Genomic DNA, 20003 nt, shown 5'->3' with positions numbered 1-20003 from the left:
ATTGTCAAGTGATGTGATACGTATAAAGTCGATTTAATTAAACCTCTGATCTGATGAAAACAAGAGATGTTTCACTTTCTCTGTTTTTCACTCATCACAAAATTGCAATTTGTCATTACAGGAAAGTGGCTTCATGGGTGGGAGCGAAAAAAAAAAATAATTTGAAAAAGACCAGAAAACGCACATGAATTAATAATGGAAGTAATTTAATGTATGTGAGTTACGAAGCAGAGATAAATTGTCAGTTTGATTTGATAAACGTGACATTTAATTTGAACCAGCATTGCTCCAACTGTCTAAAACCTGCCACTCTCACCTGACATTTATCTTTAACAGCAGGCAATTTTCTATTTCTTTTGATTAATTCTGTTGCTTCTTTCACTCGATTTGCCGCTGCTGTGTCCAGATAAACATTGATGAGATTCATCCCCCATCTACGTTAGCGCAGGATATTCCATCTACACGCAAAACAAGCAAGAAAAAATAAAATAATAATCAGAATAAAAAATGAAGTATGGGATCAAATGGTACCTGAAACAATTAAAAGTGATATTTAAAGAAGTGAAATATAAATAATAAGAATAATAAAAATAAGTGTCTCAGACAACAAGGCCAAAATGTATTATTTTTTGTGTTAAAGATTTTTCATGATTTTATATTTAAGTACAAACTAACACGCTGTATATGTGCAGTATCAATAAAAAAAACAACAAAAATAAAGCATAATGAAAATGACATTAAATCAAATTAAACTGTGGTGACGGGCAGTGACTGAGCAAACAAATTCAGAATGGATGAATTACAGCAAATAAACAAATGTGTTGAGAGGAAGCACTGATCTTGATTTCACAATTTTGACTTTTTCATTATTTTCCAGAGCTCGATTAATTTGACATATTGCTCAATCCCAATAGTTTTTATTATGAGTCACTATAAGCCTTAAACCAGTTAAAACAGAAGCGGTGACTGGTTTGATAAAGGTGTATTTGTATTCAAAATTGTTTTTAAATGGAAGCCAGGGTTTCCTCTAGGTTTCTTGGGGCTTAGATGTTGAGGGAGGGGTTGTGTGATGTGCAATTTGACTAAATAATTTTAGACTATTACAGCATTTTCACTAAGGCCATGTATGAACAGATATTTAATAACATTGTACACACCAGATAGATTTCAGAAATGTTTTCAGGTCATGAACAACGTCATGTGCATCAACAACATGCAGTTTTTATCGCATACTGTGGTGTTTGGGACCCTAAAACTCTGTTTCACCCTGTACACACACAAGCATGAGTCTGCCAACATCTCCATTTAAGCCGGAGTTGTGAGAAATAATCATTTTTAGTGACCTAAACCAGTTGTCATGTGGCAAAAATGAGACAATATGTGTTTTTCCAGATACCCAGGTACATGTGTACATGGCATGAGTTTGTAGAAGACTGAAGTGTTCAGTTTTCAGTTAAATAACACACATATTGGACCATTATTAGTACCACGTGTATAAAATTTCTAAAAAGCAAAAGTTGCTACTAAATAAACAACGCCAACAAAAATATGTTTATTTAGGATGTTCTGTGCATTGATTTTACATAAACCTGGCTTAGGTGTGGTCTCAAAGGAGTTTATGCTGCACCTAAGGCTTATAATGGGACAGAGCACCCTGGAAGTCTGTGTAAGACATCTTTCTTTTGAAAATAAATATGAAAGCTGTACATCTCCTGGATGCATGAGCAATGTAAATTAGAGGGGAAAAAGGAGCAAGACCTTCAAAACCGTAATCTCTCTTTAGAAAAAAAATAAATCAGTCTGTGCCGCCGTTTGATAAACATAAAGGGGAGAGAAACATGTGCAGTTTCCATCTGGTTGTAGTTTTTCTCATTACTGTTGAAAAGCAAAGGCACATAATAAGATAACGGTCGGTGTTTGTATGATGGTACGCGGTGAAAAGGGTGTGTAGGCTCCTGAAACCTCTGCTGATGATACAAGTGATTAGGGCTGCAACTAATGATGATTATATTCTTGATTAATGATTAAAATGTCAGAAAATCAGTTTACCAAAGCACACGATGACATCGTCAAACGTCTTGTTAGAGCCTCAACCAAACATAGTCAGATCATGTCACAGAGGAGGAAAGAAAACAGAAAATATTCACTTTGAAGAAGCTTAAATCTGAGAATTTCAACTTCTTTTACTTGAAGCAATTATGGACTCTGAAAATAGTTCCTTTTAATTTAGTAGCTGACTAGTAATTAATAATCTACAAGTGGCTTTATTGTATTTCAAGATGAATCTTAGTGATTTCTATCAAAAACATCTGTGTAACTATATTTTAAAAGAAAGAGTTGGATTCAAAGCTGAGTAGAGAACACTGCACTGCGGAGATCTCTGTCTTAAAGCAGCTGTATCAATTAAAATACACACTGTCTCTAGATTTTCAAGCCTGTTATCTGATTTTTCACTGCTGGTGTTGCTTCTGCACTGCACTTGCTAGAACCTCAACAGTCTCTGACAGTGCACTGTGATGTCTTCTCTTTCGCTTTTCTGTTTGCATTGTTATAGCGTTATATTTTAGTATTCTGTTTACCCACAGTGGATACCGCTGTTGAAATACTACTACTACTACTACTGGATCTCATGTTTTTTTCTCAAAGCTGCATATTGTAAAATGCATCAGCTTACTTTGCAGCTCACAGAAAGACAAAGCATCCACCATCCACATCTTCTGAATCAATAGTCTTTCATAAAACTGTAGTACTTTGTGGGAAATCTTTATTGGAGAATGACACAGTGTATTATTTTTGATAAAGCAGGGAGTATTCAGTGTTTTTCAAGGTTTTTCTCATTGTCAGATCCTAAAAGTAAATCCATCAATGCACTAAATGGGCAATTTTACCATGTGAAGCATGATTTTCCTCAACTGTGTCCCACAACATTGAAATGATTCCGATTAGAGATTCCCACTGAAGTGTAAAATGTGTGTTTACATGACCCAAAGCATTTAGATAGAGAAAATAAAAAATACTTTTTGATATGAGCAAAGTGGTTCCACCTGCTCTGAAGAGTCTAATCTACCAGAAGTATATATAACATTTATAAAAAATGACAAAAAAACCCCTAAACCCCTAAAGTCTGCTATAGTGGTGATAGTTTATCTGAAAACAACTGCGCAGTTTTTAGTTAAAAAACATCAAATGTGCATAGCATATAATCCCTCAAGTCTACTAGTGCACAACAAAACAGCATCTGTGTCCCCAAAAACATTATTTATTTGACCAAAACCCTTTCTGTTTTTCTTCCTTCATCCTCCTGAGACCCACATGATTAATTTATGTGTATGAGGGAAATACAGTATTATTCATATACACTCATTTTTTACTGCAAATGCACGTTGGCTCCAAACATCAGTTATCAATAGGAATATCTCTACAAATGTAACTCAGCACTGGAATGTAAACATGTCTTTTCATAGATGGCACTAGCTGATATTTATCTCTTGTGTTATATATGTTTTACATGCATTTGTATAATTGAATATGTTCTGATATACAGTAGATAGTGTGATTAAAAGCTCAAAGACTATATATAAAATGAAGATTTCTGTCTCCTCTGCACATAAAGGTGGATAAATAAATAAAAAAAAAAAGATATGGATATTAACTTAGGTATTGTTTATCAGTTTTAGTGCATCCATAGTTAATAGTATCCATGATTACTAATGTCAATATGTCAATAATCACTGTGCCTCCTTACTTAATACTTTCAGAAAGTAACACCATTAGACCTACAAAATACTATACAAAATCTAAGCTGAATCTGAAATAAAAATGAGCCATAATGCTGATTTTAATGTAAAAACAAGTGGTACATAGGTAAGTTCAATCAATCATTACTTTTGAACAATTCATGACATTAATGGAATTTTCAGAAGTTGTTCTAAGGTACATGTTGTCTCTAACTTCTGTAAAAGAAGATCCACAGTTGAATATTTTCCAAACTATAACTTGCTGACATGTAATTTGTGCGTTGGAGAAATTTTGGTGAGATGTATCTTCATATTGAAACACATCAGGTGTTTCATATTTTGAGGTTTATTTTTCATCTTGTACTTGGCTGTTCAGGGCTGGAGAATAGTTAGAAAAATGCTTGATAACAGTTCCCAAAGAATGCTTTCTTCAATACCAATTTTTCATTTTGACAAAAAGAAAATCGCATTACCTGTTATCATACAAATCTACAGTTTTATCTTCCAACTCAATACATCTTTATTCACACACAGCAGTTAAGTTTTTTTTTCCCCTACCATTTTACTCTTCCACATTTTCACAGCATAAGAATCAACTAAAATTTCCTGACACCGATGTATTTATTTAATTTATGAACATTGCTGTATAAAAAAACACCCATGTAAATATGCCAGAATTAGTAAAAATAACTACTTTTCACCTGCAGACCCTAGGCAGGTGACAGAAACAAGACATAAAACAGCCAACATTAATACATCACTAATTCGCTATGAATTAAAAATGTAAAAATACACATAATGAATGAATGAATGAATGAATGAAATCTTTATTTTGAGCATGTAAACAGTGAAATCAAAACAAAAATCAACCAACAAAATATAAGTGCTGGTACAAAAATGACTGATAGCAAACAAACAACAAAATAAACAAACAAATAATAATAGTAATAGTAAATAAATAAATAAATATGACTACTACTACTACTACTACTACTACTACTACTAATAATAATAATAGTAATAATAGTAATATAAATAAAACAAATGAAATGAAATTATACATGCTCGAAAAGGAGTAGGAAGAAGTAAAAACGTATGTACTCCTACACTCAATTTCTATTCCTTATGATCACTATATAGCAATTATTTTGTATGAATATTAATATAATAGTAATAATAATAACAACAACAACAACAGCAACAACAATACTAGTATAACAATATCACACATCCTTTTTCCTATATACACGAATATGATAATACCCATTTATAACTTTTCCTACCAGATATGAATAAAAACTAAAAAGAACAAAAAATGAAACAAACAACAACAAAAAAACAAACAAACAAAAACCTATACATATATAATATAAATTCATATAATATTCTATATTGTCCTATATAGTAATAATAATATATTCATATATCCATATATAAACTAGATATTATCAGCACATATGTGTCAAAGCCCCACTCTGAAAAACAACCGGATTCCCCCCTCAGGCCCTTTCCTCTCTGTATTTTGTAAAAATCATTTGTTTGTATTTGTTTTTAAACTGTCTGATGTTTGGACATTGTGATGACATAGACATCATCAAAACAAGCAAATAATAAACAAAAAAAAAACAAATAGACATAGGATGATCACAGGGGCATTAGCCTATACATTCACCTCTATATTTACATATAACTTAACAGAAAAAGTGTATGATGAAATGTATGTCAATTAAAAGTAAGTGCATCTGTGGTTTTCTAGGAGCCACTGCTTTAAGTGAGTTTTAAAAGTGTTTTATGTTGGACACTGTGTTATTGGGAGGGGCAGGCAATTCCAAAGTTTACCTCCTACACAAAAGTGATGACATTTACTCACTACGTGTAGGAATTAGTATCAAACAACCAACATTTTTTCAACTTTTTTTGGTTGGTGACACAAAAGTACCCAATCTTATTACCATCTGAGCAATATTTATTAAAAACTACAGTATCTTAGATGTGTTTTGTAAACAGTCCTATCTACAGTCGGAACCCATGAGAGTCATCTTTTCATGGGACATGTTGTCAAAAAGACACAAAGAGAACCATATCCATTTTTCCATTGCGTATCTCTACATGAGACCCCTCAAAACGTCTCCCTTCATTATTTTCTTGGCCTCGCCCTCCTTGTTTTCCATCTCAGGTGCCAGTCATCGTCGTCTGCCTCTCATTCCCTCTCCTCTGTTCACCTTTTCTAATCCTCTTAAACCGCCTCTTCCTGTCTCCGTCGCTGGCATTGTTCGACCTTCTCAGACTCTGCCGTTCTTCCGTGGCTCATCCTTTCATTCTTCTTGTTTGCCTCCTTCTCCTTTCCCCCCTCTTCGTTCCCACCTTTCCCCCTGTTTCCCCCTCTGTCTCTCCCTCTCACACTTCATCAGCAGCTGTTGTTTATATTCATACAGCACCTGCCACTACCTGCTGATTTAGCTGTTGACGTGCTGCTCGACGGGTGATAAGAATTACAGCCAGAACTCCCGTTCGTAGTCAGTCTATTCAAATTCAATTCCCAAGTTTGAAATTGGCGTATTTCTTCTAGATAGAGCGCTGAGATGAAGCCAGTGTGCCAATATTGCAGGGTCTGCTATATCACATTGTCAGCTAGTTTTCAGCAGGTAGTGGCAGATTTAAATGCCAAATGCCAAGGTGGAATTTCAATGAGATGAATCTGACAGAACTGAATTGGGAGTGTGTAGGCCTAATTGGCCCCCGAGAATCCACAGGGGACACCTTGATGATCGGTAACAATAATACCTCATCACACCTCGTGCATCCCGGCTTTCATCTATATGTATGTTTATTTTGGTTTAACGACAAAAACAGGATTCTTGTGAGAAACATATTTGCATAAAGCTAAAAATCACCTATTACATAACGTTTCTAGTTAAATAGGGGGGAGACGAACAGTCTGGTGCCACGTTTGTTTGCTTTCATCTCTTAATTCACAGCCTCGAGCATGCTGATGTATTGTACTCGTGTGAAATGTCACACTCATATAGTGAGGATGTTTAATAGAGTCTCTTAGAGAGTTTTGCATTGCACCGTGGAAGGATAAACCAACACAGCACAAAGCTTTTTAGTTTACATCAACAGAATACAACTGTACAAGTCTCACATGTGGGTCATTCCATGCCATCTCACCTAAAATTCACACTATTTTCCAGTTTATGTTGTACGTTTCCATTACATTCATGGAGCCTTGGTATCCCAATGCTTCATTAGTGTAGAGTACAGTCTTTTCAGCTGAATGTCGGAGCTAAATATCTTCATTTCATCATTTCTATGTGTATTCTGAGCCTCACCAATTGCTTATTTTTCCCTGGATTTGGTTGACATGCAATTTGTAATTTTAATACTTTTAATTCTTTTGTATTGTATATACATTTGACAACGACAGATCTCGTTAAATACATCTGAATAACCCATATTTTGACCCCACACAAAGAAAAATTAGTCCTGTTGAGTTTCTGTTTATGTTCTCTAAGGCAGTGTTTTCCAAACTATTTTTCTGAAGACCTACTTTTTAAGATTCACAAACTATCTGACCCATTTCACAATACATCTATGAATCGTAACAAAAATGAATTTGTGCATCCATATGTAGTATTATTTTGATCACATATATGAGCTTTTTTAAATCATAGCTTTGCTTCAAGACGTGAAAACATTAAAATGAGACAAAATAAAAGTATTTAAGCAGAGTTTATGGGCTATTTTTTCTGTTCATTTCTAAAACTGAACGCATGCTAGAGATTCACTCTTGTACATATTAGTATAATTATTAGTTATTAACATTATGAATAGTAAGCACTTTCAAGACTTATTGTTTCAGAACCCAGTCCTTAGAAAAGACAAAGAGCAATGTTACAATCAAGAGCACTTTGAAACCCTCCTCATTCTGTTTTTTTATTTTTATTTTATTTCACCCCAACCAAATTTGCACAAGTCGAAGCTTCTCTGCACCATATTACAGAGCAGACCAGTCTCTGGTCTGACCACAAAGTGGTAGTCTTGGTCTGGATCTCACAGAACTGTTCTCAATACTGAAAGTAAAACTAACTGGATGAAAGGTAATGAATAAAAAACATGGTTTGGACCTTAGTTTGGATTTTTAGTTGTGAAAATGCCCTGAACTTAACTTCTTGTTACAAATGAGCAGTGTTTCTCAGACTGTATCTGTATACATTTTTGGTTCATATTCGTCCTGCAGGGTTCATATTGGCTAGAACTTTAAGTATAACAGAAAACTTTAAGTATACCAGGATCTATAAGCGATATATATCCTAGTAAAGAGGTACAGTGGGTGCATCCATGAAGGTACCACCCACTGACAATCTGTAGGACTGACAAAGGTGCAAAGTATATTTTTTCCCAATTTCCTTGAATATTTTATGAAAAAGTCTTCATTGCAGATATAAAAATAAACATTAGAAATAAGGACACATTTCATCCTGATCCAATGAAAAACTTTTCCATAACTGATGATACTTTGCTCTGAGGCTAAACCTAAAAAATCTAACAACTAAAAAAGTATTTGGAGTCAGGCTTCAGAATTTTGAAAGGTTACTAAAAGTGTCCACTAGATATGTCTTTTGAGGAATCCATGCTAATTGCATTAATAGCATTAGAAATTATGTTTGAAAAATGCGTTTATTCAGGGAAATTAGAGGCTAATCCAGCTTGTTCTGATACATGTGGTCCTCAACTCTGCAAATCTCTTTATTTTACAATCAAGTGAATAAATATTTATGTTGAAAGACATTAACAGCTAAATAATTAACAGTTAAAATCCTGACAGCTCACCGTCTTTTACTTTACATGTACTACAAGACAGTGACACAAAACATGATTAATCTCATTTCTTTTTTGCCATGCTGACCCGTAGGAGTCTTAAAAATACAACCTGAAGGTCATTTTGTCTCTTCCTCTTTCAGACATCACAGGAGTTTCTGGCTGCGTTGATGTCACGTCTTGGTGGGAAAAACCCTGAAGAAACAGGAGGGTTTCAGGAAGCCCCTCTGGCGTACGACGCCGTGTGGGCTCTTGCCCTCGCCCTCAATAAGACGGTGGAGCCGCTGAAAGCCAAGGGCCGACGCCTGGAGGACTTCAACTACAACAACCACGACATCACATCTGAAATCTACAGGGCGCTCAACACCAGCTCGTTTGAGGGAGTTTCAGTAAGTGAACAGGGTGAAAAACTTTCAAGAAATAGAAATGTACACGGGTTATTATGACTTAAAAAAAAAAAAGTCCACACAAAAGTAAACTTAGATATTAAATTTGTTCATATTACAGCTGTTTTTATTTGTATATTATTGACTCCTGCTGATAATAGCTCCAGGCAAGAAATATCCAAGGAGCTCCAAAACCACTGAGATTTTCAAATGTCATGAGGAGGTTTCTAATCCTGGACTAGAATCTTCTTAACTGCAGTAAGACCAGGCAGCTAGATTTTATTTTTTACTTTTGCAAGGGAGAGAGTGAGTCATTAGTTAGATGTAAAACCAGGTCTGTTCATAATTGTACCCCTGGACATTTTGCAAGAGTACAGATATCATTTTGGACATTCCCATACAACATGCATAAAAGATCCAACAATTCCATGGGGACAGAATGAGCAATCTGGCAATGTTGTCATAGTAAAAACATCTCAAATGCATATACTCATATTTTGCTTATTTGAAGCACCAACAGCATTAGATAGGCTTTTAAGACTTGTATTTGCATATTTCACTGATAAAAAAATAATTACTGGCATGCAAAAGATCCACCTCTGGGATAAATAGTAAAGAGCTTTGAAGCTCCACTTAACACCTTGAATTGCTTTAATAAGGTCTGTGGTTTTCATGATTTGTTTTACAACATAAATTATGCAGGTAAATGTTCCAATCATGAATTTTGTTGCTGAACAAGTGTCAATATGAGACTCCAGAGGTTGTAAACATCATCAAACTCAACATACAATCTTGTCTGTATACACAGGTTGGTTACAGACTATACTATTCAAAGTTACATTAGGTTGGAGGAAAAGTTATTGTACAAGAAGTGAACTGTGTGTTTTACCACACTTAAAATAAAAACCAGGATGACTTTTACTGAAACTGAAAATCATAACATTGTAAGTCTGGAACTGTGAGGTTTTCTTTTATTACGTTTACAGCAGTTTTTTCAGAGCCACCCTGTCCTTTAAGTATAAATAATTGACAACTTTTTAATGGGATAAAATTACCATGTCGATGCTGGATATTTTCAATTTTATTTCATTTCATTTTTGATGTCGTCAAGTTCCTTCAGGTCATTTTGACAAAAGACTGTTTTAGTTCCATTTCAAATCCAAGTACAAAGATTTTATCCAAATTTGTTTAGATTATGTTTAGATTTATGGTGGGGGTTTTTTAACACTGTCAAATGAGGTCTTGGGTCAGAGCCTAATATGGATTAAAGCATTAGTTTGCTGATTTTTCATACTTTTGTCTCACCTTTTGTGATTTAGTGCATATTTTGTTCCTACATTGGCTGTCACAACATTATATAAATAAACCAGCAAAATGAAAATTAAAAAAAAGTGGGAAAGACATGGTTAAGTTTTACAGTTATACATAGATTACATTTTATAGTTCCTGTACTTTTTCATTTTTATTGCAATAAACAATCAGTATTTCTACACTTTTCTTAATTTCTACCTAAGTATCAGTACCTTTAGTAAAGAAAATGTTTATTTTTGCCACCTCTGATAGCATTCTACTATTCATATTTGAATTTTTATGCTTCAAATATCATAAATGTTGTCATCAACTGTGTAGATCATTGTAAAATTTCATTCAAGAGCTTTTTTCTGTATTAATCCAAAGGCCATTAAAAACCCCTCTGGCTTTTTGCTGAACCTGGGTAACACTAAGTCCCAGGTTAACCTACAAAAATACATCATCCTTGAAGCGCCCTTCTGGGTTTTAATACATTTTTTATCAGTTTAAGTGCAAAATTTAATTACATTTTCAGGAAATTATTGGATGCTTCATGGCGTAAAATTCACTAGGCTGAGATTCTGTGTTTTTCTATGGTTAGTGTGTAGTCATATAAAAGCTTACCAAGGTTAAGGTGCTGACTGTTAACCATGATCTCCCTGGTTTGCATCCAACCGCAGACCTGTTTTGCATTCATTTCCCATCGCTCTCCCTCCTCATTTCCTGTCATCCCTTTGCTGTCAGATACGATATCCTTGCATGAAATTGAGAAAAATAACAAGCTCAGCTACCTCAGCTTCTTCTCGCCTCCTTTTCTTCTCAAAGCTACATCTGAAAGTACCTCACCTGAATGTTTTAAGTGTAATAAATCATGAGTTAAGCTGCTTGTAATGAGAATATAAGTATATACAGAAGACAACATGTTGAAGTATTCGCCGTAAAACACACACTCCTCTCCTTTTTGTCTCTCAGGGGCAGGTGGTGTTTGACGCCCAGGGCTCCAGGATGGCCATGACTCTTATCGAACAGCTACAAGGTAAAACGCTCCCACACTGTCCTTCTACTGATGTTGGATTGCACGATCTGGCTTGGGCAGTAAATGTCACTCATTGACTAGGAAGAAAAAAAAAAACATAGCTGAATGTGCCAATCGATTTCTTCTCTCGGCTCATTTCTCAGGAGAGCCTTGCCGTTTCTGGTCTCACAGTCTTTTCTTTTTAATTCCACATGTGAACAGTCTCTGAACAGTAATGTGTTGACTTGACGCCCAGGTCTAATTGGGCACAAGCCCTCATTTTAAGCTGTTTCTGGAAATGGCATCCTATTTGTCACCAGTGACTTAATGAGTTTCCCGGCGCAGGATAAGGTTGAGGATTATTTTCTACCTCTGTTCTCTTTGGCGTCCTAAAGGATGAGAATTTATAATCCGTCCCCTTTCCCCTCACATTCTGTCTCATATTTCCGGTTGTGGCGTCAAGGTAATTTGACATCCACAATGAAACGACCTGACTTGAATCTCTGAATCACCGTGGGACCTCATCAGTATTCCTGGTCAAGACTGCTACATAAGCTCCTTTTTTCCCCTCCCTTTTTCGCCTCCGTCTCCCCTTGGTACTTCTTTGTTTGTCCTTCTTTATGCACCTTCTCATCCCTTTTATCTTCCTTTCATTGTATTTTGCTGCTTTTCATTAACGTGAAAGCGTAGGAATTATCTTTGAAAGGTGGTTGCTTAAATTTCTATCTGCTCTGTCAAGTTTTATTGCACTGTTTGGGAGGATAATCTCCCACAAACACAAGCCAAGAATAATTTTACACAAGCAATGCTCTGCGTCTTGCACTGTTTGTCTCTCTGATTCTTTATATCTCTCTTCCTAAACCTTCAGGAGGCAGTTATAAGAAGATCGGCTACTATGACAGCTCCCAAAAGAACCTCTCCTGGTTTGGCAATGATGTTTGGATAGGTAAGATGGAGTTCATGACACTGCCTTCACTCAGCTTCCTGAGTCTGAATTTATGTCTGTCTGTCACTTTGTGAGTCAACATCATCACATCTTTTCTTCCTTGACATTAGACCTCCTCGGCGGGGCTTTATTTAGACTTCCTTACTGTCTAAATGATATGTAATCATGCTGCATTTTGCCTAACCACTAGTTTACGTGAAGCTAGTTATTTAGCTGCTGACGCTCACCCAAAATTACACACACTGTCTAACATGTGTTAAAAACTCCAGTAGAGTCAGCAAGAGCACACAAACCAAAAAAAAAAAAAAACATGTTGACATCACAAAGGAGTTACTTACTGACAAGAACCTACAGTACATCACATGCCCAGTAATGTTTAGACACCAAAAATACACCCATTACCATATTCAGACTAGTTACAGCAATGACTACATGCAGGGTTTTCCCAAGGTTTATGGAGGTCTTAGGTGGCTTTTTTGTTAATGTTATTTGACTGAATTCTTTGCATTTCGGCCTAATTTTGTCCTTATTTGTTCATTCATTCATTTTATAAACCACTTAATTCTTGAGAGGGTCATGGCGGTGCTGGAGCCTTTTCCAGCTACCAACAGGTGATGGCAGGGTACACGCATGCTGCCAGTTCATCACAGGGTTGACATATACAGACAAACAACCATTCAGTCTCACATTTACTTCTAAGGTGGTTTAGATTGAGCAGTTAACCTATTAAGGTGCATGTGTTTGGATGGTGGGAGGAAGCTGTAATACCCAGAGAGAATCCATGCCAGTTGGCAATGAGATCAAAACCCTATTGACAGGTGACAGTGCTAATCTGTGCATCATTGAGTGTCAGTCCTATATTTAGATAGTACTTAAAAAACACAAAAGATATCCGAGAAATCTGTAGTGCTTGATTTCACGGAGCAAAATTTCCGATAAAAGCAACAAAAAAAAGAATTGCAAAAAAAGTTGCTTTTCATTATATTGTAATCCAATTGCTCTGTGTTGAGGATGTAATAATTCTACCCCTTTATGTGACCCATATTTAGGCTGATGTTTGTAGACAGATAGGGGATTAAATGTGCAATAGACAGCTGTAATAATCAATCACCGATCAGATCCAGGCAGACCTGAACCAGACATGAATCCACAGCTCCATTTAAAATAAAAACTTTCAAAAGTAGCATCTCCGTTATATTTAGTCTATTGATTTAGTCTGAAAGGACCTAACTGCAGCATGAAAGTGTGTTTTTCAAAATATGCCATTTTTCTCCCTTATTTCAGCTCCTGCAGCTTTAATTGATGAAGTAAACTCACCATTCCAATTTTGTGAATGATAGACAATTCCCCACTTTTTAAAAAAGCTTATTTTCAGGAAAAACAAGTCACTTATATGGTGTTATTTCTCTCCAGAATGGTCGAGAAATCTCAGTAGAGTTTTTTGTTTCTTCAACTCGTGTGTTGTGCAAAAGTGCTTAGGTGATGCACTATTATATACTGGTAGAGTAAAGTTAAAACTGCAGCATTTTGTAATTCAAATGGTCTGACAGGAAATAAGAATTCTGTCCATTTCTGTGGACTCTGGCTGTTGAAAATCTACCCTGTGAGGCAGATTTGTCTAATCACAGGTGTTTTCAGACAGGGACAGGTAGGGGTTAAATGCACAACTGGCAGCTGTAATATTTCCAATCACTGTTTAGATTCAGTCATACATGACACTACTGCTCTACTCAGCTTGGAAAAGAGTCTTCTCTTTTGCACATCATTGTGAAACAGCGTCAGGTTCGTCTGTCTTTATTTTCAGTCTTTAGATTTGGACCAAGAGGAGAGAGCTACAGAAGGAAGGGCTGTGTTTTCACATTGTGACTGCAGTTTTAAGGCCTACTTTTTGCTGCAAAAATTTTTAAATGTAAATGTTGAATCCAACCATTTGATCTTGTATTCTGAAACCTTTCCACCAGTCTGACAATCGTGGATGGATGCGACCTCATCCAAACCTCAGAACCACCTGGCAGGGAGATGATCCTGTCTGAATCAGACCAAACACTGAAAGCCTTTCTTTTGTAGCCAAACACTACCTCTTAACCATGCTGTTGCTTCTAACATTAAAGTTCTCTCCTACAAATGGGAACTTTTCATTGGTGAAATGTCAAGAGACTGTTTAACGTACAATTGTTTTGGCTAAAGTCTGTGACGATAAGGAGCCAAAATCTTAGTTGAAGGTTTTCAGGCGACTACATGAGCATCAGTAACGTCAATACTTATGCTGTATTAATCAAATACGTAAACATTGAGTTTGAGAGGGAAGCTCAGCCAGAGTTGAATAAATCAAGTGGGTATCTTCCCACTCAGCTCAAGGATCGTCACTGAGGTCAGGCATAGATGTTGAGTGAAAAAGTCCGGTCAGTGTTCATTTAATCTCATGCTGTGGGATGAGGCTGAGGTCAGGAGCCACTTGGCAGCAGAAAATTCAGATTTAGCCTCGAAAGTGGAGATAAAATAAAAAAAAAAAAAACAGGTTCCAATTACAAGGAGTTAATAAGGGAACCATTATTCCATTTCTAAGAAAAATGTGTGTTTTGTTGCCCAAAACTTGACCTGCACTATGAAAGTTCTGGCACTTCTGGTCTTTTTAGACATTTTCTATCATAAGTCAAGTGTAGATGGTTTGGTTACTCAAAATTCAAATCAGTATGTTGAACAGCATATGACATAAATAAGACGTTTTCTTTAATTTTGGGGGGATTATTCATTGTTTTTGGCATAATTAGAGACGTGTACTTATTTTTTGTTCTCATTTTGTTGTCAGGAATTTTGAGTCTGAATTAGTTATATTACAATATAAGAATAATTATTTTAGGTCATTTTTCACTTGTCAGTGGTTTTAAGGCTCTGGCCAGGTTGGACACAGGTGAGACTATATTTAGGCTGGTAGGTACCAAACCAGCAGGCAGGAGGTTTTTTCCAGGGCAAGAGAGGCAGGAGATGCCATGGTTCTTTATTTGCTTGTTAAACTGCCAAAATGGTACAAGTACTAAAATAAATGTGACATTTTCCTTCCATAAGAGTCTATCCATGATGCATCTGTAGTCAGTAGACTTTGATTTAGTTTTGTAAACACAGAATACAGTTTCAAATCATAATTTTTATGTCAGTTGAAGTTCAGTATGTAACATTTGCCTATCTTTGTGCATTTCCATAGTTTGTCTTGTGTTGTGAGTTATGCTAGGGGTCGATTAGCTCTAAGCTAACAAGCGTCACATATCGTTGCCACTGTGGAGAAGCAGAGCTTAAGGATTTTTGTGGGGGAAAAAATCAAGTCCATCCACACAGAATGGGTGTATGGCGTAACGAGCCTGCCGTTAGCAGAGAAATCGAATGAGCTGAAGTCAACAGAAGTCAACAAAAACACAAGCACAATTGCTTCATATTGTGCCTTTGATTTTCACACTTAGTTTTCATTATTTGCTAGTTTTTGTTAAAGGGAAAATCCTTGGTCAGGATCTGTCCATTTGGTGTGGTATCATAGCCACTGTTTAAGCGGAGCATCCATATACTTTTGGCCATAAAGTCCTGCTGTTCATATTCTAGTTTGATGTAAAAGCCTATTAGTGTTGATTTGCCTCATCGCCCGAGACCAGTTCTGTGGTTGTTTACTGTCCCATTCCTCCCTGGAGAGGTGACACACTTGTGTCTGGACCGAGTGTGCCACTAATCAATCCTGTACGCTGTGCTGGCCCGTGGAGAGCCACCTTTTTTAGGCTTTTAAGGAAATGATCTGTTGCCAAGGCTTAACTGAACTCAGAAGAAGTGCTGATTCCAGGTCAGTGTGAGCAGCGGGGGGACGGCTGACCTGTATACATGTAGGAAACATGTCCTTCACAAGGCCAGCTGCCAGATCTTTAGTCGACTCAGTGTTGACCGCTGAGCCGAGTGTCAGAGGTGATGAGGCTGTGTTGCCGACTTCTCAGCCTGCTTCATTTGTCATCATTCATTTTTACTGTCCCTAAATAAAGACATTCATGTGATGTCTACTTGTTGAGAGGATATGAGTAATTTCCTGCTTTCTGGAGCTGTTTTTTTGACTTGCTCCGTGCTGACAGGGTGGAGCACACTTGGGTGTTTTCTGCTTAACCCCTCTGCTTGTTTTCCCGTGTGTTTACCAGCCATCTCTCCCTCACTCACTTTCTCACTCTCTTCGCGGTCGCCTTAACAACCACTTCAGCTCCGCTCTGCTTCTAATCGCTGTGGCAACTGTTATAGAGCCGGGTCTCCATGGCAACACCCTGTCCTGATTCCTTGATCAAGGACGGAGAAGTGTTTAAATGGTGCAAATACAGTGAGTGAATGGACAGAACATACATTCATTCGCAGTGTCTACACTCATGTACGACATTCACTTGGCGCGTGTTAACTTGGTTTTGCAAAAACAAGTATGTTTGTTTGACTTCTGTGAATAAACTTGTGTTACTTTTAAATACATCACCATATGCTGCCTGCTGTCATATAATACAGTGGATATATGAACTGAACAGATGGAGAAACATTTCCATTCGTACATCTCGTGCACAATGGAGATGATTCAACACATAAAACTGGCAGTGCTCTATTTTTTCTGACAGTAAATTCCATAAAACGACCAAAGTCATTACAGTTGTTTCTACAGCTGTGCAGGTCTGGTGGCATGTGAGAGAAATTCTAGGTCTACTAAAGTCAGCTTGAGGTTTATGGTGGTTGTAATTTCACTCAGCCAAAGGTGATATGTTCAGATTGCATTTTATTATTTAACCACCAACCAGCACCCACACATCTTGAGGTTTTTTTTTCTCAGGTAGGACTGGGCAAACTGACAAAAATAATCATATGAAAATGTTGCAAGTTAGATCCATGACGTGAAGCACAACTTTCTCACTCCTTATAAAATGTAGGTAAGTTACAATCAGACCATTATAAGTTTTCCTCTAGTTTTGGATGGCTTAAGTTATATGTGAAGGCGTTTTTTGGTGTTATCTGACTAGTAACTGCATTTTTGCATAATTTTGAACTATATTATTGCAGCACTTTATTAAAATAAAGATTAACCCACATTTTCTTAACTGTACATACATTTGTAATGCATATATAATGAATCACGTACATTGACACCATGGCCTAATTTGTTGGTCCAAGATTTATAATGAGCCAAAATGATGTGTTGCACTTCACTGTAAGTCTAAAGCATCTGTGTAAATCAGACTCACTGCCAGTTGGACATCAGAACTGGACCAGGAATTCACAATTATTCATTTGGCTGTCTGAAGCCATAATTTCTTCTGCTGCAGAACAAACTTTACATGTAACATGTTGCACAAAAGATGCCAAGGAATCACCAAGATTATCCTAGTAAAGTTAATGTTAACAGCGTATTATGCAACACTGCAAAATAATGTAAGCACTGATACTTAGAGCCATTAAAAATGAGTTGCAAAAAGTGGACTACTGTTATTTAGTGATACCATCAGCATAAACCCTCTGAAAAGGAGATCATGTAACAAATTATTCACCCTGCCCTACTATGATTGTAAAAAGTTAATTTTATGTGTTAACTATGTAAATGTAGAAATAAAAAAACACTGTTATGAACAGTTGCATGTGGTGTGTGATCAAAAACAGTCACATGACGCATGTTGGTAAAAATAAAATAGGTGTAATGCGTAATAATAACAAAATACCTGCCCTAACTTAAAGTACAATTTAGTGATCTACTTTTTTTATAGTGGACAATGAAGTGAAACGAAAATGTTTGATTTTATCTCTAATATTGATGTTTGTGTCCCTTAACAACGTCAGGTAACTTTTGTATATTGTTGTGAATTACTGCCTGAAGAAATACAGGAGAGGAAGAAGAAATAACTGGCTCTGCAACACTCTTTGTTAACTTTGCACCTTTAATGTATTGATAATGATTTTCATGTTGTTATTTTTTAGCACCTTTTAAAAAATGCAGCTTTACAAAAAAGAAAATACATGAACAGAATTCCCAATAAAATAGTCATAGAATGAGTCTAAAACATGTATGACGTGCTATAAACAATGTAACACAAGATGAAAATAGATCAGAAGTAAACTCTTACTTTAAAATGTAAAATCAAGATGATATTAAATATGTATGATCAAAGATAAAATCCAAAGGTAAAAAATAGAATTCTTAAAATGAAGTAAATTGCAACATTTTGTCAGAAATGTTGTCAAAATTAATTAGTTTAAAGCTAGTGAAGAGTGTAGAGATACATTTTTAGCTTCCTTTAAGCTGCCTTCCTTCATATCTATATCCTACAGCTTTGAGGCGTAATTGGCAAAGGCTGGATCCCTGATTTTCTTGCAGCTGTTGCTGGGAACCTCCAATAAACCAGCAGCAGATGATTGCAATGTTCTTGAAGGCAAATAGCAAGGGAGTAAGCAATTTTAGCCTGGTCCTAGCCCATTAAGGGCTTTGTATCTAAGGAGTAGGGCCTGAAAATCAATCCTAAATGTTACAGAAAGCCAGTGCAGAGCAGCTAAATCTGCAGTAATGCACTCTCTCCTCTTAGTTCTGGTTAATAGCTGAGTTTTCAATGAGCTGAAGTCTCTTGGTGTCAGTGAAAAGTGCTTTGCAGTAATCGAGTCAGCTTGAGACAAAGGCATCTTTTTAGGTTTGTAAATGGTTTTTCTATGTTTTTTTTTTACATGAAAAAAATAGAGAAACCAGTCTAATCCTGTATATTGAAACAAACTTCCGAGAAACTCTTTTTTTATTCAAATGCAAGCAAATGGTTCAGTGATGTTTAAGGATTTTCAATAGAGCTGTTTTTAAAATGATTTTTTCTCAATTCTCACATGATATTAACTATACATTCATATGAAATAAAAGTGAGTTATTCTCCATAATTGTGATTAAGGGTCTGAATTCACCTGAATAAAAACAGCTGTTTCAACAGAAATAATTTATTGTATTCATTGATGTATTGGTGTTGCATCTTATTCTTCTTCATTGAGTTCAGTGGAAAATTAGCATTGCAGCGGTTTACTTTGATTATTGTACCTTGGGCCAATATTTTACTGAAAGCCCTTGAATATTCAAATCATGTCATGTCAGGTCATGGTTAAAGGTAGTTAACATAATTATTTTTACTCTGAGATTTCATGAAACTGATACAACTATTGAATTATTAATGTCATTTACTCCTTTTCTGAGATGTAAATAACACTAAAATTATTTATGTTGTATAAATTTATATATTTCTTCTTTGGATGTATTATGTTGTTTATTTGCCTTGAGTATTTGCTTTTGTTGGTGGTGTATTGTTCTTTTTATATGTCTGTAATAAAATATTCATTCATTCTTTCAAAAAATACACGCAAAGATAATGCAAATACACTGAAAATTTGCATAGACTGAGAGTGATTTCAAAGTAGTTATTTGCAGGATTATTTACAGTTTGGTTGCAGAGCTCCAGTGACAATTACTTAATCAGAGTATGATCGGTGTCTGGATACCCTTCATCCATAAGATATTAAAGACATTAAAAAAAGGAACTAATAGTTGAAGGTTTGCATTGAAATTGAGGGCCTTGAAAATGAGTAAGAAATAAAAACTTCAGTCAATTTTTCAACATCAGTTTGATTTATAAATGGTTGTACTTTAGGATATTTTTTGACATAAATGGAAACGCAGAGACAGCAGCTTTATCCTTTACATTGAAACAAACTTCACAGAATCGCTCTTCAGTTAGATGTCAGCAGATTCGTTTGGTTGCGTGGCTCCAGTGACAAGTATCTAAACAGAGCAT

The 20003-nt window shown here is 35.9% G+C and overlaps 1 protein-coding gene across 1 annotated transcript in view; it reads left to right on the top strand.

The window, feature by feature from the left end:
- The window catches only part of gabbr1a (gamma-aminobutyric acid (GABA) B receptor, 1a), a 213993-nt gene that overhangs the window by 132159 nt on the left and 61831 nt on the right, over nt 1–20003 (top strand). The window contains exons 13-15 of the mRNA XM_030157135.1: nt 8702–8947; nt 11207–11270; nt 12118–12195. Of these exons, the coding sequence (XP_030012995.1) occupies nt 8702–8947; nt 11207–11270; nt 12118–12195 (388 nt within the window). The remainder of the gene's footprint in view (nt 1–8701; nt 8948–11206; nt 11271–12117; nt 12196–20003) is intronic.

The sequence above is a fragment of the Sphaeramia orbicularis genome, chromosome 16 (genome assembly GCF_902148855.1).
Source record: "Sphaeramia orbicularis chromosome 16, fSphaOr1.1, whole genome shotgun sequence".
In the NCBI taxonomy this organism is placed as follows: domain Eukaryota; kingdom Metazoa; phylum Chordata; class Actinopteri; order Kurtiformes; family Apogonidae; genus Sphaeramia; species Sphaeramia orbicularis.
This window is presented reverse-complemented; position numbering and strand designations above follow the sequence as displayed.